Source organism: Balaenoptera ricei, chromosome 12 (genome assembly GCF_028023285.1).
Source record: "Balaenoptera ricei isolate mBalRic1 chromosome 12, mBalRic1.hap2, whole genome shotgun sequence".
In the NCBI taxonomy this organism is placed as follows: Eukaryota; Metazoa; Chordata; class Mammalia; order Artiodactyla; family Balaenopteridae; genus Balaenoptera; species Balaenoptera ricei.
In genome coordinates, this window is record NC_082650.1 from 682655 (window position 1) to 705387 (window position 22733).

The 22733-nt window shown below is 41.7% G+C and overlaps 1 protein-coding gene across 15 annotated transcripts in view; it reads left to right on the forward strand.

Moving 5' to 3' along the window:
• The window catches only part of WDR27 (WD repeat domain 27), a 158757-nt gene that overhangs the window by 50932 nt on the left and 85092 nt on the right, over positions 1-22733 (forward strand). For 12 of the 15 annotated variants that reach the window (XR_009506100.1, XM_059940807.1, XM_059940805.1 and 9 more), the window contains 3 exons: positions 8858-8955; positions 11022-11136; positions 22371-22469. Coding sequence is in view for 14 of the 15 variants with exons in the window: in XM_059940807.1 (XP_059796790.1) it covers positions 8858-8955; positions 11022-11136; positions 22371-22469 (312 nt within the window). In the remaining variant the exon portion in view is untranslated. Of the gene's footprint in view, positions 1-8857; positions 8956-11021; positions 11137-11301; positions 11687-22370; positions 22470-22733 lie in introns of those variants that run through there. The other 3 variants (XM_059940804.1, XM_059940812.1, XM_059940815.1) reach the window with 3 other exon arrangements.

Consider the following 22733-nt stretch of genomic DNA (forward strand, 5'->3'; position numbering starts at 1 on the left):
ATACTTCTTTCCATGCTCTCGGACACTTGCTGTCTCTAAAGTATTATGACTTACAGTATTCGAAAAAGATTTCTTTGCTCATTTAACTTGTGAATTTATTGTTCGTGACTCTTGTTGAAGGAGGTCGTTTCAGGGCTCTCGTCATCATCACTGTCGTCATTTTTGCGTGTGGAAAGTGGCTTGTCAGCATTTTCATTATAAATTTTTTTTTTTTGCATGTTCTAATCTTTATTTCTTTCTGGAGTTTATCACAGAGTCATAAAGACTTGATTGAAACTTGGCATATTAGAGCTTAGTGTGAGATTTTTTTTCAATTTGGTTCCCAAATTTGTTTCAGCTGTTTAAGTTAAAAATGCAAAATATAATTTTGGAGTTTTAGATGCTCTTTTACTTATAACATAAAAATAAAGCCCTGGCTTTAAAATAATGGTAAAGACAATTCTTTTAAACTTAGCTAACCAGTTTTTCTCATATTTTCAGAGAAGCTATTTCATTTTGAAAAGTAATGTGATGCTGTTTTGTCTGACATCTTCCTCTCTGTTTCCATTTCATAAAAGAAGATATTTTAACCTTTTGCATAGAATACTTTTCTCTGTTATAAAGATTAAGTAAGATAATGCATGTGAATTTCTTAGCATATGCTAAAGTCATTAAATGGAAGCCATTTTTAAAATACAAATTTAGGAAGGCTGGTGGCCATTGCCTTAGAAAACGTTTAATCTTCATACGCAACTAATTTCACACAATTTGTTTGTTCCCATGAGTTTAAGGAGAAATGCACAGAATTTTGCTTCCTGCTACTGCAGGAAGGTCAGAAACTGAATTAGAAATGATTTCTGCTTTCAAAGAAATTGCCGCCTAGAAGGTGGTAGACGTGGGCGTGAATAGCATTTATACGAAGCTGACTCTTTAAGCATCGTAAAATGAGAGGAAAGGGCGCCGCGGAGCAATGAGGACTGGGATATTTATTCTGTCTGGAAGATGAGAGAAGGCTGCGTCTGGCTGGAATCCCATGTCCTTCCTCTTGTTAGACAGAACTTGATTTTATGGGGACTTTGAAGGTACGTAAAATAGAGAAGCAGGTTGACTTAACTCGTTCAACTTCCCAGGTATTGGAGGGTCTGGCCTGGTCCCCGGGTCTCCCCCGGCCTCTGTCTGTTCCCAGACTGACTCGTATTTAAAATCCCGGAAGAGGGTCGACGTGTGTTACCGCCGTGAGTGCACACCCTCAGAAGGGAGGTCCAGGGGTGTGCGGTCCCGCCCTCTGTCAGCCTTCCTGTCCCAGCTGCCATCTCCTGCCACTCCAAGCAGCCCGTCTGCACCGGGCTCTTCCTCAGCCACCCTGCTGCTAAAACACACATCACCATTTCAACGTCTGGCTTTGAATTCCTCCAGGTCCCATTTGCTTCCGAGTTGGAATCAACTTTGCAGACAGACTTTTGCCACTGCTCTTGTCTCATCCCTGCCTGGTCTCCTCAGGTGTGGGTGTGGACCCTCTGGTCTCGGGCCGGGCATCCAAGGGGGCCCGAACTGCTGGGCCCAGGCCGTTCTCTTGCACTGTGGGCGCTGCTGTGAGATGCACCAAGCCCTGGAGAGTTTTAGATGCCCCAGGGGCCCTGACCAGGACAGACGAAGGGCAAGCCCCAGATGCTTCCCTGTCCTCTCTTGGGTGCAGATGGTGATAAATAGTGCTCACCGAGGGTCCCCATGCACCACACGCTCTGGCGTGGTGTCCTCACGGGAATCCTAGTTCACAGACGAGGCGGCTGAGACCCTGGCACTGGCAAGTCCCGAGACCTGTGGGCCATGAGTGTGACCTCAGGCGCCGGCTGGCCGCAGATCTCATGCTCTTAAGCCTGGAGGAAGGCCGCTGGGTGAGGGTCCCCACGCCGGCTTCTTCCCGTCCGTCCAGCCTCGGGGAGCTGTTTCTAGAACACAGATGAGCTCACATCCTCCACGTCTCCAGCGCTCCCCCGGGAGGTCCTGGCGGATGGCCACGCTGCACCTCCCACCACCTGCCTCCGCGGCCTGGACCAGCGGCAAACTCCTGCGTCTGCGTCAAGCCTGGCCCCGTCGCCGTCCCACGAGGCCGCCCCGGCCTGTCTGCTTGGAATCGGGGCCTGCCTTTGCCCAGCGGCCGTGCCTCCTTAAAGCTCTCCGTGCCGGGGGGTGGGGGGGGCGGGGGGCGGTGTGTGATTCCCCCTCCCCGTGAGAGCCTGAGACTCCGACCTCCTTGAGGACAGAGCCGTACCTGGCTGGCATACAGTTGGCGCTCAAAAATGCCTTGCGTAGTCAGAGCCCAGAGGGCTGCCGCGGGCAGTTTAAGGGGCCCATTTGCATGGTGCGGAGGCGCCTTCTTTTTGCCCACGGGGCACTGGGAGGGTCTGTCCTGCTTCAGGTTCTCTGCGGCCCTGACGGCCTGTGAGTCTCTTTCTGCTGGAACCTCAGCAGGGGTCAATCATAGGCCCTTTAACACCCTGTGAACGTTTTATGTTTTGGCATTTTGGCATTTTAAATACATGTTCTGCTCTTCTAAATTGCCTTTTTCCCCAAACACTGTTGGTTCACGTTAAACTCCTTTCTCCGTGGCGCAGTATTTAACCAGGCTGGGCCGCCGCCGCCTCCTCAGCTCCGAGCTGAGCCGTCGGGGGCCTCGCCCCGGGCAGGAGGGACCCCGCGGGCCGTGGGTGTGGTCTCGGTGATCGGTGAGCTGCTGTCTTCGATGAAGGCGCTGGGTGTCCTACGCGGGAAGCAGAGCTCCTGTGTCTCGCCCCACGCGGCCGGGGCCGGCTCGGCATGGATCTGGTGTCGCTGCCACCCGAGGGGTCGCTACGACGCGCACCTCCCGTCCCGGGCGGCGGGCGCGGCTTCCCCTCGCGCAGCGGGCCTGTCCCGCACGTGCCGGCGGCGCCCTTCCCGGCCCTGGCGGAGCAGAGGTCTCGTGGCGCCCGGGTCAGGCCGTGCGCCGCTTCTCCAGTGGGGGCCCGGGTGCGGCTCGATTCCGAGCAGAGCCCGCCGGGCCGCCTCGGGAGAAGGACAGGAACAGCCGGCGGACCCGCGGGGACCGGGGCCGGGCGCCGGGAGCCTCGCCCCGCACGACTTACCCTGCAGCGCCCTTTCCAGGAGATGCACCTTAAGAAGTGACTTATTTCTTTGAAGGGCTCCCTGTTTTTATAGCTCTGACAAAAATAATGAGTAATAGTGGATTTTACATGAAACTTTGAGGAGATTAAGTTTTGTCAAGATCTGGTTTTCCAAGTGCTTCTCTCTTCTCTCTGTAAAAAATTCAGTCGAAATAACCCAGGGTGGTTTACTCTGTCAGTGTTTATTTCAACTCCTCCGGCCTTAAGGCCAGTGTGTGGGTGCATATGTGTATATCCATGTAACATGCATGTACACACATGTACATATGCATGCGCACACACATGTGTAGGCTTTATGTGTACATATGCACGTGCACCTTTGTGTATATGTACATGTGTGTGTATACATACGCATATGCCTGCACGTGTGTGCACACGTGTGCGCATGTATAGTAACCTACCTATGAATGAATCCCTTTAGTTGTATTGTACCTATTGGCAACCACTGGTACTTGGCACTGTTCCAAGTACAGGGACACATGAGTGAATGACACAGCAAGGTCCCGACACTTGAGAATTTTGTAGTCTTACAAAGAAAGAAGCAAGTGGGTTCAACGCAGGTCAGACACCCTGAGCCTGAGCCCCTTGGGGGACCCTGCCTGACAGGTAACCTGAGCCGCAGGTGCGTGACGTGGGGAAGGGAGTCAGGCTGATGGGGGAGCAGCTCTTGGGAAGCGGGGTCACAGAGCAGCGGGCTTGGACTGGGGGCCCTGACCCGGGCAGGGGTCAGTCCCTTGGGCTCAGGGGCCTTGGTCGCATAGGGTTTTGTTCTGGGTGGGGGGCCATCAGGAGGGGTTGAGGGGGAGGCCGGTGACGTCACAGTGCCTGAGTGCACGCGTGTGGGTGCTGCGTATCCCCTTGTCTACGCGGACGTTGGAAATGGTTCAGTCGTGCCGCCAGGGGCCCCGCTCAGCCTCTGGGTGCGGCTCTGCCTGTGGGGAGACGGGGCCGGGGTCGGGGCCGGGCTGCAGGAGGGTGAAGGGGCTTCGTACTGGGCTCCTTCCTCACGCTCCCGAGAGCAGGCACTCGGTGACCCTGGCGGCAGCCCCAGCCAGGCTCCTGCTCAGGGACCCAGCACCAGCCTCCGAGGTTCCCCTCTGTCGCGGGTGTTCCCAGGTCCCCCGTGCTGGGTGGGTCCTGCCGTTGCAGTCTGAGGGTCCCTCGTTCCCTCGGGAGAGAACAAAGCCGCTCCGGGAGACCATCCTCCAGATTCCACGTGCTCTGCCCAGCGTCTGCCGTGGCCCCTGTCCTCCCGGTCCCTGGCTCTGTGGCCGTGTCTGGACCAGAGAGCCACGGGGCGATGCGGGGAAGGCATGGGGGCAGTCCAGGCGGGAGGTGGGCCGTGACGAGACCCGTCTGCACACGGTGCTGTGAGGCCCCTCACAGTGGGCACCTCTCTGAGCCAGTGCCCTACGGGGCGGTGACCCTACAGGGGTCCTGGGAAGTTTCCTGCCAGATGCTCCCTCCTGGGCCGTGAGTGACCGTCTGGGATGCCAGCGCGGGGAGAATTCCTCTCTCTGAAAACCGCGTGTCTTTTCGTTAGGAGTTTTAGTGCATTTGCTTTAGGAAATGGCTGAGGATGTCCTCTGTGCTGGGCAGCTGCTCGCGCAGGGACAGGACAGGGCCCGAGTCACCGCAGACCCCTGGGCCTCTCAGTGCCGAGTGTGGTGTTCCAGGACTCGCCGGGGCGTGCTCTTGGATGAGAGGTGTTAGGTTGGGAAAAACAGTTCTGAGGGGTTTTGACGGGAAAATAACTGGTTTTACTTCCTGAAAATAAACGTCTGAATGGTATACGATGGAATGAAAGGACAGGAGTTTAAGGTTACGGAGGTTTACACCATGTTTTAATAGCTTGTTTTCTTAAACTTCTCTTAAATTTCTATTCAGTTACGCAGTGTATATCAAAGGGTTCCAACTAACCACAGCCCCGTAAGACCTGTCATCCTGCAAGTCCAAATTCAGGGGAAGCACAAATCACAATTGGCCCAAATGTCCTGTTTCCAGTAAAATAGAAAATAGGTCGTTTCTAATTTCTTTTAAGCTTATTGACAAGCGTAGCCACGTTTATCACGCGTCAGTGATGCTCCTTTGCAAGCATCCTGCTGCACCGTAATGACCTCTTCTGAGAATTACCCCTGTAGCTGTCTCCTTGTGTCGGGCAAGCAGAATTTAACTCATTTTATCATCCAGTTCACAAAAAAGTGAGGGCCGTATCTTCCTATTTTTGAATTATGTTTTATATCATTAAATGGCTTATTTTTAGAATGAAAGTACGTAAATCTTTTTTATGATTTATTGATATCTTTAAGAATTGTAGCAGATGTTTTTTCCTTATATATTTAAAAAATCTGAATGGCTATTACTCTTTTGTTCTGTGTCTGAATGAGATTTTGCATTTGCATTTTTTATGATGTAAATATGTAATACAAGACAGCTAATTTGAATTGAAAAGCTAAAAAATGTAAAGGTTTGAATAGTGTTTTTTTTCCCAACATCTTTATTGGAGTATAATTGCTTTACAATGGTGTGTTAGTTTCTGCTTTATAACAAAGTGAATCAGCTATACATACACGTATATCCCTATATCTCTTCCCTCTTGTGTCTCCCTCCCACCCTCCCTATCCCACACCTCTAGGTGGTCACAAAGCACCGAGCTGATCTCCCTGTGCCATGCGGCTGCTTCCTACGAGCTATCTGTTTACATTTGGTAGTGTATATATGTCCATGCCACTCTCTCACTTCGTCCCAGCTTACCCTCCCCCCTCCCCGTGTCCTCAAGTCCATTCTCTCTGTCTGTGTCTTTATTCCTGTCCTGCCCCTAGGTTCTTCAGAACCATTTTTTTTTCTTTTTTAGATTCCATATATATGTGTTAGCATACAGTATTTGTTTTTCTCTTTCTGACTTACTTCACTCTGTAGGACAGACTCTAGGTCCATCCACCTCACTACAGTAACTCAATTTCGTTTCTTTTTATGGTTGAGTAATATTCTATTGCATATACATGCCACATCTTCTTTATCCATTCATCTGTCGATGGACACTTAGGTTGCTTCCATGTCCTGGCTATTGTAAATAGAGCTGCATTGAACACTGTGGTACATGACTCTTTTTGAATTATGGTTAAATAGTTTTTTAATGAAACTATTTTGTCACACAAAAACTTTAGATTTTCAAAAGTAGTAGTCACTTAAATTGATATAATTGCTTTAAAATAGATTACTTCATTACCTTTAGGTCTTGCTTTTCTTTTTTTTTTTTAAAGAAATGATTATTGATGCAGGTAGAACTACCCTCTCTCTTGTTCTGACCTCTGCTGAATTTGGTGTGAATCTTTCCTAAGTGTCATTTCAAAAATATACACTGCCCTCTTTAAGTGTGTGCACTCTTTTCCATAATGGCACTGACCTCTGTGTGTCCTGTGCTACCTCATCTTCGCTCCACATTATGTGTATGAATTCTACCCACTTTTGTGCATTTCTTACATGTGCATTTAAGCCTATAAATTTCCCTGTGAATGCTGCTTTAGTTGTAATTTGCCAGTTTTAGCACATGGCATTTTATTATTTAGCAGTAAATATTTTCTGATTTTTTTCAACCCAGGCTTTCTTTATTTAGGTTTGAGCTTCTAGATTTCCACATATATAAACTAATTTTTTGGTAATTTTTTTTTGTTACTGATGCCTAATTTTATGGCATTGTGTTCAGGGCACATGCTCTACATAACACTAATTTTCTTGGTATCGGTTGAGATTTTTGTATTTATTGAGAAACTTAGCTCTCTGGTTCATTTTTATAGATATTACATGTGTGTACGGAAAGCATGTGTTCTTGCTAACTACTGGGTGTGTGTCTGCATAGATGTCCATTGGCCCAACCTTATTAATTGTATTAAATTATTCAAGTTTTTCTAATTTTTGTGTGCTTGTTTTTTTAATTAGTGAGAGAAATGTATTAGCATCTCCCTCTGTGATTGAAATTATATCAGTTTCTTCTTGTATTCTATTAATTTTTGCTTTACATATTTACAGGCCATGTTATTAGGTCTATTTAAGTTCAGATGTCATATATTTTTATGTGCAGTTGTTCTTTTTATCACTTTCAGAAACTATTTCTAATTAGGTGTACTTTGCCTTCTATCTATTTTTTCTGGTACTTATACAATCAATCTTGCTTCCTTTTACTTAGCATATGCTGTTGTTCCCCCCCACCCTTCACTTTCAACCTTTAAAGTTAACGTATTTTAAGTGTTTTTATTGAAATCCATCTTAAGAATCTTTGTGGAGTTTAGTCTGTTTGAAATTATTATGATGACTCATCATTTGATCTTATTTTGTTTTTCTCTTCAATCTTTTTTAAAAAACTTACGCACTTTCTATTAATCATGAATTTTCTTGGCTTCATTTTTTTCCGCTTCAGCCTCTACTGGATTGATCAGAAAAATTTTTTAATCCTTTTCTTTTTTTCCCTTGAAAGGTTTGACCACTGTATATTGTTTCTGGTTTATATATTATTATTTTTTTCCATTTGTTACTGTTCAGTTTCAAGAAACTGGTAATATTGTAAGCTCTTGTAACTATACACTCATCTGTCTATTAAACTAGATCTGTGCTTTGTTCTTTTATACTCAGGGCCTTGCAGAGTGCCCAGCATTTAGTAGATAATTTCTAAATGTTTGTCCAGTGTCTGTTGTTTTTATGTGATGAGCTATCTTAACCTAGCCTCAGTTTGTGGAACACTAAGCTGTGTTGATCTTAGTAGCTGTGTGGCAGTGAATGGACCCCTCTGTGTGTCATGTTTTTCCTCTGAAAATGAGTGTAAAATAGTTTATACTCCACAAGTTTGTTAAGAGGATGAAAAGTAAAGTGTTTAGAGTTAAGACTCAATGTATATTTGTTTGTTATTCTTATTATCAAATTTATATAAGCCTTTATTTCCTGTTTGCAAATGAAGAATCACTTGTAGGCATGTGTACACTTTAAGCATAAATGCTTCTGGATATACTTCATTAAATTTGTCTTAATATTTGGATATTCTTGACATAGAAGGAAGATGGAAATTGTTATGAACCACACTCTATTTAAGTAATGTTTGGGACCGAATGAATCTGTAGATGGAGTTCAGTTCAGTTTCAATCTACGAGACATTTAAAATCGTGACAGCATTTCTTCTGATGGCAGCACGGGGAAGGCGAGAGTGCCAGAGGGCTCTGGTGACCAGATGGTCAGGTCCTCAAAAGGATCAGTGTCTGCAGTGACACAAGCTAGATTTTACCCAAGTCACCATCACAGGCACCTGCTCAGGGTGTCTTGGGGTTTGATAATCAGAAAACTAATAACTGACCTCAAACTTCAAATGCCTTAGCAAGGCCATCTTTCAGATAATTTACTGAATATGGCTTATGACCTATACTTTAAAAACATAAATTTTGTTGCATTAATATTAGTCTTTTGATCTTTTACCATTTGTAGTTCTATATCTTTCAGTGGCATTACATATAGAGAAAAAGTACATCAGTAGTTCTTGAGGTCAAAATGTACCATTAGCAATTATTCATAGGAAGTTTTTGGAGTCCAGTTCTGAAATTTCTATAAATAAGAAGAAAAAGCTTTTTGTTAATTTCTTACTTTAGATTCAATGTTGTTAGATATAGTGTATCATTTATTAATTCAGCCTGTAAAATAATACATCTTGATTTTTCCCCTTACAATTACAGGGATCGTCATTTATGACCCAGCAATCCCAGGTTTATAATCTTTTTGCAACCACAGCCATTGGTGATGGGATAAAACTCTGGGACCTGAGAACCCTGAGGTAAGGCTCCTTCTGCTTTTCAGATTGCAGTTGGGGCCAAGGCTAGACAGACCATATAAAATGTATTTTTATTAAAGCTCATTATAAACTCAGCTTGATCTCGTTTTTCCGGATAAGACAAGGTTGTGGTGAATCTGTTCACATTGACCAATCTAAGAAAAGTCTGATTTATACACAGAAAAGGTCACATAATTTGGAATGATAAAAAAGCAGGTGCTGGTCTTTCCACACACAGTGATGCATACATGTAACAGTGGCATGTGTATGTACACACATATGTATACACACAGTGATGCATACATGTAACAGTGACATGTGTATGTATATACACATGTATACACACAGTGATGCATACATGTAACTGAGAGGTATATATAAGTGTGCACAAATATATATATACACACATACAGTGATGCATACATGTAACAGTGACATGTGTTTATATATACACACACACGTATACACACAGTGATGCATACATGTAACAGTGACGTGTTTATCTATACACACGTGTACACACAGTGATGCATACATGTAACAGTGACATGTGTTTATATATACACACACGTGTACACACAGTGATGCATACATGTAACAGTGACATGTGTTTATATATACACACACGTATACACACAGTGATGCATACATGTAACTGACATGTGTTTATCTATACACACACACGTATACACACAGTGATGCATACATGTAACAGTGAGAGGTATATATAAGTGTGCACAAATATGTATATATATATACAGTGATGCATACATGTAACAGTGACGTGTTTATATATACACACACGTGTACACACAGTGATGCATATATGTAACAGTGACATGTGTTTATCTATACACACACACGTATACACACAGTGATGCATACATGTAACAGTGACATGTGTTTATATACACACACACGTATACACACAGTGATGCATACATGTAACAGTGACATGTGTTTATCTATACACACATGTACACACAGTGATGCATACATGTAACAGTGACATGTGTTTATACACACGTATACACACAGTGATGCATACATGTAACAGTGACATGTGTTTATATATACACACACGTGTACACACAGTGATGCATACATGTAACAGTGACATGTGTTTATATATACACACACGTATACACACAGTGATGCATACATGTAACAGTGACATGTGTTTATCTATACACACACACGTATACACACAGTGATGCATACATGTAACAGTGAGAGGTATATATAAGTGTGCACAAATATGTATATATATATACAGTGATGCATACATGTAACAGTGACGTGTTTATATATACACACACGTGTACACACAGTGATGCATATATGTAACAGTGACATGTGTTTATCTATACACACACGTATACACACAGTGATGCATACATGTAACAGTGACATGTGTTTATATACACACACACGTATACACACAGTGATGCATACATGTAACAGTGACATGTGTTTATATATACACACACGTATACACACAGTGATACATACATATAACAGTGAGAGGTATATATATGTGTGCACAAATATATATATATACACACACCGTGATATATATATATATACATAATTCTGTTCTTTAAAAATGTTCCGATTGATTGTTGTATTACAGCAGACAGTCATTAACTATATAATGTATCTAACAAAATAGAATACTTACATCTATTTATATATCTGTGTGCATGTATATATATTCACAAGGACAGCATTAGCAGACTGTCTCTGCTTTTCTCTTCAATCACTAAACAAGTATAAACCCCCTGTTTCTATCTTGTGTGACATTTATATACTCTTCATATATAGAAATTTTATTTAATGTTAGGTTGGTTGTTTTGTGAATTTATGATTTTGAAAAGTGTTTTAATTATTTTTAAAGGTCTCCAGAATAACCTGCTCACCATTTAATAATCCTCACCTATAAAAATGTTTTTTCACTGTTAGTTTGCTCATTTTTGTGAAGAAAAGCAACAAGTCGGTATCTTTCTCCTAATTTATGTTAAAAATTGAAAAATCATTTGTTCTCCTGTTGTTTCTTTTTTTCGTCATAGGTGTGAGAGCCGTTCTGAAGGACATCCAAAGTGCTGCTACCCGTGTGGAATTGCTTTTAGCGCTTGCGGCCGATATGTGGCTTGTGATGAGGATAAGCATGTAGGTGCTGCTGTGGTGCGTGTGTTGGTCTTTTTTTTTAAATTATTATTTATTTATTTATTTATTTAGCTGTGTTGGGCCTTCGTTTCTGTACGAGGGCTTCCTCTAGTTGCGGCAAGTGGGGGCCACTCTTCATTGCGGTGCGCAGGCCTCTCACTATCGTGACCTCTCTTGTTGCAGAGCACAGGCTCCAGACGCGCAGGTTCAGTAGTTGTGGCTCACGGGCCCAGCTGCCCCGCGGCATGTGGGATCCTCCCAGACCAGGGCTCGAACCCGTGTCCCCTGCATTAGCAGGCAGATTCTCAACCACTGCGCCACCAGGGAAGCCCCCAACGTGTGTTGGTCTTTAAGCAAAGAGTCTACACTCATTCTTGTGGAGATGGTTAATACTGCTGCATGTTAGGACAGAAATCTAATTTAAGCTTGACTATGGCCAAGTTTTTTGAGACTATCACATAACAGTGGTATTTTAATAACAATCACACACGAGGTATGACAGGCCTTCATGGTTTTTTTTTTTTAATTGAAATCTGATACTTTAAATACCAATCATTAATTAATTAATTTCTTTATTCATTTATTAATCATTGCACTAATTGTCTGTGGTGTGTTTTGTATTAGTTTCCTGGGGCTGCTGTAACAAATTAGTACAAACTTGGCAACTTAAATCAGCAGAAATCTATTCTCTCACAGTTCTGGAGGCCAGAAGTCCAAAATCCAGGTGCTGGCAGGGTCGGTTCCTTCTGGAGTCTCTGAGGGAGAATCTGTCCTGTGCCTCTTCCACTGCTGGTGGTGGCGTTCTTCGGTTTGGGGTTATTATTCCAGGGTCTGCCTCTGTCTCCACACAGCCATCTTCCCTGTGGGTCTCCTCTGTGTGTCTGAAATCCCCTCTCCCTTCTCATATAAGGAGACTAGTCACTGGACACCCTAAATCCAAGCTGATCTTACAATACTTAATTACATCTGTAGAGATCCTATTTCCAAATAAGGTCAGGTATTCCAAATAATTCACAGGAATTGGTGGTTAAGATTTGGATATATCATCTTGGGGGACACAATTCAACTCATTCCTGGTCTATAAGGGTTATCTAAACAAAAAAACATAAAGAAATTTCCAAAAATTCAAGGAAATCATAATATTTATTTGGAAAAAAATTACTTTACAATTTAACTGAGAGTCCACTTTATTTTCTAAACTTTTCCTCTTATTCCATTTAACTGGTGATAATGGAATTTAAGAATATTAAAGACTGTTTTATGGAACTTTTAAATAGGAAAAGTTATTCTAAAAATTTACTAGTTTATGACTAACTAAACATGCTCCTTTGACATCTTTGTCATCTGTTATGATAGATTCTTGAGTTCATCTCTAAATGAGGTAGTTGATGGTGTGAAAAACGTTTGCTTCAAAGGCTTGAGCACTACTTGTATATTACCTAAGAAATTCATGAGATAACTAAAGTATGAATCTATTCTTACAGGACCAAATGCAGTCAACTGTGTACACTGAATTTTCTTGAAATTTTTGATCACCATTTTCTTTTATGCAACATACATGCAAGTGCAGCTGATAAATATAGTAACTGAAATTAAGAATATTAACACAAAAACATTGAAAGTAGAAATATGGGAAATGAAGCTGATGTGAGAATACTTAAATGTAGACTTTCAGGATTAAAGCATTACTACAGATAATGAGGGACATTTAACAGTGATAAAGATGACAGTCTATATAAAAATGTTGTAATTCTAAATCTTTATGCACCCAATAACATAGTTTCAAGATATATAAAGCAAAAGTAGTATAAACTCCAAAGAGAAAAAGAAACATCCTGAATCATAATGGGAGACTTTAACAAACTTCTTTTAATGGCTGGAAAACAAATTATTGCTGATAATGATGCTTTTCTGCTTAAAATATCCAATATCATGTATAATATAGACTAAGTATCTTTTGTATGGCATTGAAGAACCTTCACAATGTCAAACAAACTCTGAATATGTGCTTTTTATAATACAAAAAGATAAGGATGAACCAAAAAACACACTCACAGACAATGAGACCACACCAGAAAAATATGTTTTCTAGGCAGATGAAAACTAACAATATATTTGCAAATGAGCTGAAGGGAATTAAAGAAAACACATATACTTTACTTTTAACAAAGAAGGTAAAGCAGAAACAAAAAAAGTTCAATGTTCATGGAATTCAAGGATGGTTCAATATCAAGAACTCTATTAATAAGTGCATATTTTAACTGGTATGACCATCTTAAAATATGCAGAAAAGCCATTTCAACAAAATTCCACATTCATTTCTGATAAAACACCTATGATGCTTCTTTCAAATGATAAAATGATGATCTCACTCCAGATGCCAGCATCTTATGAGAAACCATTAGAGGCATTCTATGGCTGGGAACAGAGAAACAAGGCCCTTTAGTTCCACTACTATTTTGGAGTATTGGAGGTATTTACCTATGGAATTAGGCAAGAGAACTTTATTGGAGACATTATAATTGAAAAGGAATAGTTTATAAGTATCTTTATTCATAGATGTTAAGATTGCATATCTGGAAAACCCAAGAAAATTAATGGGCATTGTGAACAATAAAATAATTCAGGAAAGTATTAATAGTAGGATTTGAGTTAATATTTGGAATTCAATGGTCTTTATGTATAAAAACAATAACCTGTGAGAAGATATAATGAAGAGGAGAGTCCATTTAGAAGAGCCTTAAAAAGGACAAAATATTCAGGCATAAATGTAGCAAGAATTCTGCAAAACCTATATGAAGAAAAGTTGATTTTTCCCCCCAGAAATATAAAGTCTTATCTTGTTCTTGGACAGGAAGATTCAACCTGATAAAGAAGTCAGTGCTGTATAAGTAATATGTAAATTTAACACTGCCCCAGTGAAAATATCAATAGGTTTCCCTGTAGCTAGGCAGTTTCATTGTAAAGTTGTTGGAAACAAGTGACAATTGTCAAGACACCCTGGAAAAAAGAGCATTACGTTAAGGGATTGTGCTTTACTAGGTATTAAAACATATTACAAAGACTCTCTAGGGACTTCCCCTGTGGTCCAGTGGTAAAGAATCTGCCTTCCAATGCAGGGGACGTGGGTTCAATCCCTGGTTGGGGAGCTAAGATCCCACATGCCGCGAGGCAACTAAGCGTGCGCCACAACTATTGAGCTTGCGTGCCTCAAAGAGAGAGCCCCTGTGCTGCAAACTACAGAGCTCACATGCCCTGGAGTCTGCGTGCCACAACTAGAGAGAAAAAACCCACCGCCACAACTAGAGAGAAGCCTGCGTGCTGCAATGGGAAAAAAGGATCCTGCATGCCTCAACGAAGATCCTGCGTGCCACAACTAAGACCGGATGCAGCCAAAAAAAAAAAAAATAATAATAATAAATAATAAAAAAAAGAAAGACTCTCTAATTAAAACATTGTGGAACTGGTGCACGAATATAAAGACAGGTGAGTGTTTCCCAGCTCTGGCCACTGAAAATGCTCAGAGGCATGGACATTCCTAAGACCCTCCTCAGTGCAGTCTCTCAATGCTGTTCCCCATCATGGAAACCAGAGTTTTCTGGGTGAAGAACTGGTTGCAGGTCTGTTGCAGAGTAACCAGGAGCATGTTGTGCCAGAAAGAAAGGAAGAAATTGAAAAGGAAAGGGTCATATAATAAGGCCACAGGAGGGAACATCAAAGGCTATTGGCCAGAGAAGACCCAGTTGAGCATCAAAAGAATAATGACTGCAATTGATTTTAAATCATTTTATGTCTAAAACCTCATGATTTTAAAAATGCCATTCTACAAAGGAGATAAATAAAACAAAACAAAAACAAATATAAAACAGAACCTCATTGGTCCCCATTGGGAAGTAAGTAGGGTACCAATTCCTTACTCAGAAGCATGTCTTTTCAAGGGAAAGGATTAAGCATTTGTTTTGCCTGTCCTGTTTGAACTATGTTTCAAGTTAACCAAATACTCAATTTGAAGAGGAAAAGTTCTGTTTTAGAGACAAATTCCAGACAAGTGGGATGAATGGCAGAATTAGAAAATCACCCTCTTGCAATCTCAAATGAAGTAATTGATTTTAGCAAATGTCATTTGTAGATGAAACAATCAGATAAAGATCATAAAGATGAATGACTCACAGGCAGCTTGAATAGACATTTGTCCAAAGAAGACATGCACATGGCCATCAGGTACATGAAAAGATGCTCAAAATCACTAATCATCAGGGAAATACAAATCAAAACCACAGTGAGCTATCACTTCACACCTGTTAGGATGGCTGTTATCAGAAAAACAGAAGATAATGTGTTGGCGAAGATGTGGAGAAATTGGAACCCTTTTACACTGCTGGTGGGAATGTAAAATGGTGCAGCCACTATAAAAACAGTGTAGAGGTTCCTCAAAAAATTAAAAGTAGAATACCATATGATTCAGCAATTCCACTCCTGGGTATTTATCCAGAAGAATTGCAGTCAGGATCTCAAAGAGATATTTGTACTCCTGTGTCATTGCAGCATTATTCACAATAGCCACATTGAGGAAACAACCCAAATGTTTATTGATGGATGAATAGATAAAGAAAATGTGGTAAATACATATAATGGAATGTTATTCAGACATAAAAAGGAAGGAAATCCTGCAATATGGGACATCATGGATGACCTTGAAGACGTTATGCTAAGTGAAATATGCCAGTCGTAGAAGGACAAATACTGCGTGATTCCACTTATATGAGGAGTCTAAAATGGTCAAACTCACAGAGGCAGAGAGTTGAACGGTGGTCTCCAGGAGCTAGGGGTGGGGGAAATGGGAGATACTGGCCAAAAGGCACAGAGTTTTAGTTATGCAGGATGAGTAAGTCTGGGGCTCTCTGTAAACACAGTGTCTGAGGTCAACAGCACTGTATTGTGTATGTGAACCTTTGTTAAGAGGGTGATCTTATGTTAAATGTTGTTACTACAATTAAAAACAAGATTGATGGGAAACTCTCCCAGGGAGCATCTTGCTGTCACAACCTGGACCTTCTGGCCAACGTTAACATCACTAAGTGTGGAACAGTTTAGACTTTAGGTGTGTTACTAATGCCATGTAAAGGTACACACCACATTAGTCTTCCCCAGGAAGTAGTCCTGTGAAAAAAAGTGAGCCTGAGCTAACTGAGTCTTTGTAGGTAATTTGTGACTTTACAGCAAATACACAGGATAATGGAACACGTTGAAAGGCATCACAAGGAAGCAAACAGACAGATCCTGAATATGGAACATCCTTCAGGACACTGGTCCAGTTTCTTCAACATGTGTATGGCATGAAAAAAGAGGCAGGGAGAGGAAGATTGCTCCAAAATAAAAGAGACATAAAAACAATGTACAGATCTTGTTTGGATTCTGATTGGCCCAAAATAATTGTGAAAAGACATTTGAGAACATTGGGAAATTATTGATATTTACTGGGTAGTAAATATCAGGGAATTATTATTTTAGTTAGATGTAAAAATGGAAGTATGGTTATGTGTAAAATGTCCATATTTTTAGAGATACTTACAAAATACATAGGCCATCATCTTTGCAATTTGCTTCAAAATACTTCATAAAAAAAAATACTTCATAATTCTTTGCCCCCAAAAACTAGAAAGAAAAAGAAAAAAGAGATGGTAGTTGAAGCAAGTAGAGCAAAATCTTGATAATGTTGTGTTTGGGTTATGTATAGATGGAACTTGTATAATTCTCTGCACTTTTGTACATGTTGGAAATTTTTCAAAATCAAAAGGCAAGCACAGGCATTGAAGCAGTATGGGACATGGACTGTCTTGACTTCACTGTTGCGTGAGCCCCCTTTGCCGGCCTCCTGGAGGGCAGTAGCCGGCCGCTAAGGGAAGCCGCTCGGGTCAGGAGAAGCCTGCGTCTGCGTCCTGTTCAGCTCTGTACGTTTGGGAACCGCTGATTCTCCGACCCGTAGTGTTCTCATCTGCAGCAGTGCACTGTAGCGCCTACTGTAGGGTAAAAGGAAGTAATACATGTTCGCGGTTGCATTTGAGAAATATGGCTTGAATCTGACTGTATAGAAAGCTGTGATTACACCGTGATGACTTCATCAGGATAACGGCAAAGCTCTGGGTTGATAGAAGCTACTCTTTGGCCAGACCCTTTGGCCCCAGTGTTTCACTATAGGATTGTATTTTCAAAGAAATCAAAATGAATGAATGAACTAATGGATACTTACAGATAATTAGTTGTATATTTGATCATAAGTCCAAAGATGCTGAAAAAGACCAGGCTGTTATTAGAACTAAAGTTGATAAGGATTTGTATCCAGACCATTAAGGCTGCTACTCCCCTAGGTATGTGATACTAGCGGTTAGACCAGTGGTCAGTGCCATTCCAGTGATCTGCTGTGCACACACTCTGCAAGAGGAAGTGGGGGAGACCTGCAGAACCTGTCACTTTATTTGTCATAGTTCCTGTTGCCAGAAGTTGATGGAGCTTGAGGAGGGAAGGAGATTGTGTGTCCGCCTCAAACCTGACAGGAGAGCCCAGAACAATGTCACTAATGTTTTCTAATGGAGTCTTTGCTTCCTACTGGAAGTAGGCAGTGTTTCTGTCTCAGTGTGATTTTAAATAAGGCTCTGTATTAAACCTTGAACATTTTGGTCTTCTGAGAAAAGATTATTATTTTTTTAATACAAATTATTTTTTAAATATTTTTTTAAAAATAAAAATATTTTTTAATAAAAATTATTTTTTAAAATAAAAATTCAGTGATCTGAAGAAATGTGCACACTTCTGAGAAATATCATTTCTGGAAATATTTTAAAAAGCAAAGTAAGTGACCATAGTATGATAGTTGATTCCCCTGTGGACAATATCACTATTATGAAGTTTCAGAAATACAGAATTAACTTCTGTTTGCAATTCTTTTTCTCTTTTTTTCTGTGGGGATAATTCGGGGAAAGGAAAAATGAAGAACACATGTTAGAGCCCTATGAGATGAAAAAATGAAAGACACTTCATCTTCATGGACATCAGCAGAATTACAAAATAGTCATAATGAACTGGTCTAGTCCTGTTTGCAAGCCATCGATCTTTTTCAGTAGTACATTCAGTCCTTTACAATTTTTGTGGAAATACTTTCGAGCAGTAAAGCGTTTTTCCAGCACCTGTTTGGTTTGCGCCACACCCTCATTTTTTGCCTGCAAAAAATATTGCTTTCTTTTTTTCTCACCCCTTTTCTCAGGGCTTGATTTAGTTTCAGAGTAACATTTACTCTATACAGGTTTTATTTCAGGTTTCTTTTGTTTCTTAGTATGTTTTAGCTAAAACTTATTTCTCTTTGATGAGGAAGAAGTTGCTTCATGAATCAAATAACTATTATTACCTCTACTTAAAACGTTTTGTTTTTCCCATGGATTGTAATGAAATTGAATCATCTGCAGAATTCTTTCTTACTTTTCCACCATTTCTATAAAGCACATTTGTCCTTTTGGACTGATAGTTGCCACTCTGTGGAAGTACAGCTCATGACAAGTGCGTATCCAACAAAATATTTCTGATATTTGGAGCTGCAAACTGCTGCTTTCATTTGACTCAAGAACCTTCTGGGTGAAAAGATATGTTTCATTTACTACCATTTTCATATAGAACACAAAGGCCTGTTTTTTAAATAACTCTTACCTAGACTTCCTTCACAATAAATATCATGGTGTCACCTTATGTGCATTTTGAGGTTCCATGCAAATACAAGCTAGTGTTAGTTCCCATTTAGATTCAGGTGAAAACGAGGAGTCTCGGGAAGGACTTTTCAGCGGGAGATAATTATACGATGGAAGCTGATGAACCGCAAACCCCGCCTTCTGGTTTTCAGAGTTGCTCTTTGCCCGTCAGCCCCGTTGGCTGTGTGTCTGCGCTCTTGCTTGTTCGAGGTCTTTCAGGGCAGGAAGCAGGTGCAGCCGCGTCCCCGCGGGCTGGCTTCACGGTGCCTGGCCCATCCACTCTCGCCCTGCCCGGCACGCTGCTGTGTCGGAGAACTTTCTGGCTCCTTCTCATCCCATTTTCCATTAGCCACAGGCAAGTTCCCTGGGTCCAAAAATACTAACCGAAGCTAGAAGCTTGCACTTAACTTACTTTTGTAATTGCGTCCGTCATGTATCCACTGAGACGCTTCCTGACAAGTCACAACACCAACCCAGTTACCTCCGGGCCTCTTTCCCTGCCCTTTTCTTATGTCTTGAAATCCTTTGCTCTGGTGGCTTCTCTTTAGACGCTTGTCTACTTCTTGTTCGACTCTTCTTCCTCTTCTCACACCTTCTGTTGTAAATTCAACCCTTTTGTGGTTTGAGCTGTTCCCCCCGTCACAGGTTGAACGCACGTCACAGTCTCTGACACTGGCCTCTTTCCTGCTTCCCGAATATGCAGCAGCTGCTGGGCGTCGCCTACAGACCTGCTCGTCACCGGAAGCTTGGAAACAGTGAGCCGTTCCCCTTCGACACTGCTGCTCAGAGCCGGGCCTCACTTCAGTTCGGATCTGGTGGTTTTCAGAACGTGGTGATTGTGAATCTGCTTTTCCCTGCCCTCTGTAGCTTGGAATCTAGAGGGTGTGTGTGTGTGTGTGTGTGTGTGTGTGTGTGTGTGTAGTAATTTGCACTATATTCCTCCAAAATTTATAATTTTATTGACATACAATTTATAGATAGGTCATAAAGTAGTTGTATGTTTAACTTTTTTGAATGAAGTTGCTATGAGCAGTTTTGTACAAGTCTCTGGGTGGACATCCATTTTCATTTCTCTTGGGTGTATACAGAGGCGTGACATTGCTGGGTCAGAAGGCTGGTGTAGGTTTAATTTTATCGGAAGCTGCAAAACAGGTTTCCAAAGCGTCTGTACCATTTGAACAATCGAGCATCAACTGTTTGGCACACACATGTGCACACACAGTACAATTAGGGTGACAAATGATAAAACAAAGCCGATGCACAATATGGAGCACACAGCACGAGGCAAAGGCTCCGGAAAGCGAGCACAGTGCCTTGGTGAGGCGTTCAAACGCTGAAGTTGGCAGCCCTGGAGTCGAGCCTGGTCCCAGTTCCCATAGCTGCGGAGTCTGGGAAGAGTGCCCACCTCCAGCCCCGGCTTCCTTGTCTGTAGAAGCGGGACAATAATTGTGTTTTCTTTGTAGGACTGTAGAGAGGACTGCATGAGGAAATTGATATAAAAGTTAGGTTCAGTGAGTGTTTGGTGTTGTTCCAAATATCTTATCTTTGGAAATAGCGTATGCAAAAGAGGTGTGGTCACTGTAATTTCCCTTGTCCACTCAATCTAAACAGCAGACGAGAAGAGAGTCCTGAATCCTGAGAAACCCTCCAAAATTACTGGGAGCATCCCTCACTGAGTCGGTGAGAAACGGCAAGGATGGTTCCGAAGCATGTGTGGGACCAGAGGGCCTCTAGAGAAGCCCGAGTCCTTCAGGAAGGGCGTTGTCGCTGGCAGCCCCGTGAAGCAGAAAGTTCAGAGTCAGAGAAACCAGTTGAGAATCAGTCTGACACGTGATGACTGTACTAGTAACTTGTTCCCTACAGGCCCTGGTTTCCTCAATAAAATGAGGGATATTAATAATTTCAAGTGCACGTACCTCGGCCAGTTGTGATTTACGTAACTGTTGTGAAGTGTTTTGCAGATGGTGATATACTGTGAAAGTGTTACGGTTACTCTGGCCCGGTGGTTCTCAAAGTGGGGGCTCCTCTGGGAACCCATTAGAAATGCACATTCTCAGGTTCTCTTGAGACCTCACCCCAGTAGCTGCGTGAGAACTTTTAGGGCTAAGTAAACGTATATGTTTCAAATAAACACATGTTTGGGCCAGAGGGGAAAAGGCAGATGTTTTATTCCTTTACTTTAGTTCAAAATATATAAAACATCTATTTGTAGACTTTATTTCAAAACCACTGTTTAGCCAATGACAGAATCACTTGGAAAGTCTAAATTTGAAGGACTCATTGGTACATTAAAGTAGATTATTTTGGGAAAAGGAATCCACTTCAAGATCTTTCTCCTGCAATGTGGCACTTGTCTTAATTCCCAGTAGAGCTGAGAAATACTTGTTGGAACATTTCGTTGCTTAATGATTGGAGCAGTTCTCCCACCTCGTATGTGGCGTCAGGATGGTGTCCTGATACCCGCATTTGTTCCTAAAATGAAGCATTCAATGGTGACTCCAGATATATATCTTTTAATGTAGTAATACAATTAGAGAGGGATGTATGTTTTTATTTTTCATTTCATCAACAGCTATGGAGAAAATTCTAAATATTTGCATTGCTCAAATTCCAAGCTGATTAGTAGGAAGCAAAGTATAGACATTCCTCTCTCAAATTTATGGAAAAGGACAAAAAAAACCACAACCATTTTCGCTCAATTTGGGACTTCCAGGTAAGGTTGAAATACAAAATCTGTACCCCTTTCCTTAAAATTAGTCATCAAATATAAGCATATATATATATATATTTTTTTAAACATCTTTATTGGAGTATAATTGCTTTACAATGTGTTAGTTTCTGCTGTATCACAAAGTGAATCAGCTATAGGTATACATATATCCCCATATCCCCTCCCTCTTGCATCTCCTCCCACCCTCGCTATCCCACCCCTCTAGGTGGACACAAAGCACTGAGCTGATCTCCCTGTGCTATGCGGCTGCTTCCCACTAGCTAGCTATTTTACATTTGGTAGTGTATATATGTCCATGCCATTCTCTCACTTCGTCCCAGCTTACGCTTCCCCCTCCCCGTGTCCTCAAGTCCATTTTCTACGTCTGCATCTTTATTCCTGTCCTGCCCCTAGGTTCTTCAGAACCATTTTTTGTTTTTTAGATTCCATATATATGTGTTAGCATACGGTATTTGTTTTTCTCTTTCTGACTTACTTCACTCTGTATGACAGACTCTAGGTCCATCCACCTAATGAGCATATATTTAAAACTGTTCACAGGGTATTGTGGAAGCTTATCATAGAAAATAGAAAGTATGAAGTAAATTCGTGAAGATGATAAACTTTCTAAAAGGGAAAAGAGAAAAGCACATTTCATGAAGTCACTTCCATGGCTTAGGTGGCATTTTGTTGACCAGCTGCTTCTCTGATGCCTGATCAGCTGGCGAACATACTTCAGCTTTGCACAATTCCTTGTGGATCATCCGAGTCTGCAATACGGAACACCTGTGCGTTCTGTCTTCTAGGCGTACGTGTACAAAACCAGCTCCAGCGCTTTCTGCTGCAGACTGGCAGGACACATGGACCCGGTCACGGCCGTGGCCTTCAGCCCGGCCACTGCCCAGGTATGGTCTCCTCTGTTTCGTACAAGTCTCACATCATAGCTTTTCTATCTGTCAGCCAGTATTTTGGTGAAATTTTGTAATATTTAAGATTACATGACAGTTTTCATCGAGTGCAGGGAGATGAACTTAGGAAATAGACCTTTACTGGGGAGAAAGAGAAATCGAGGGTGTTTTCTTTTTTTTTTTTTTTTTTAATTTTATTTATTTATTTATTTATTTTATTTATGGCTGTGTTGGGTCTTCGTTTCTGTGCGAGGGCTTTCT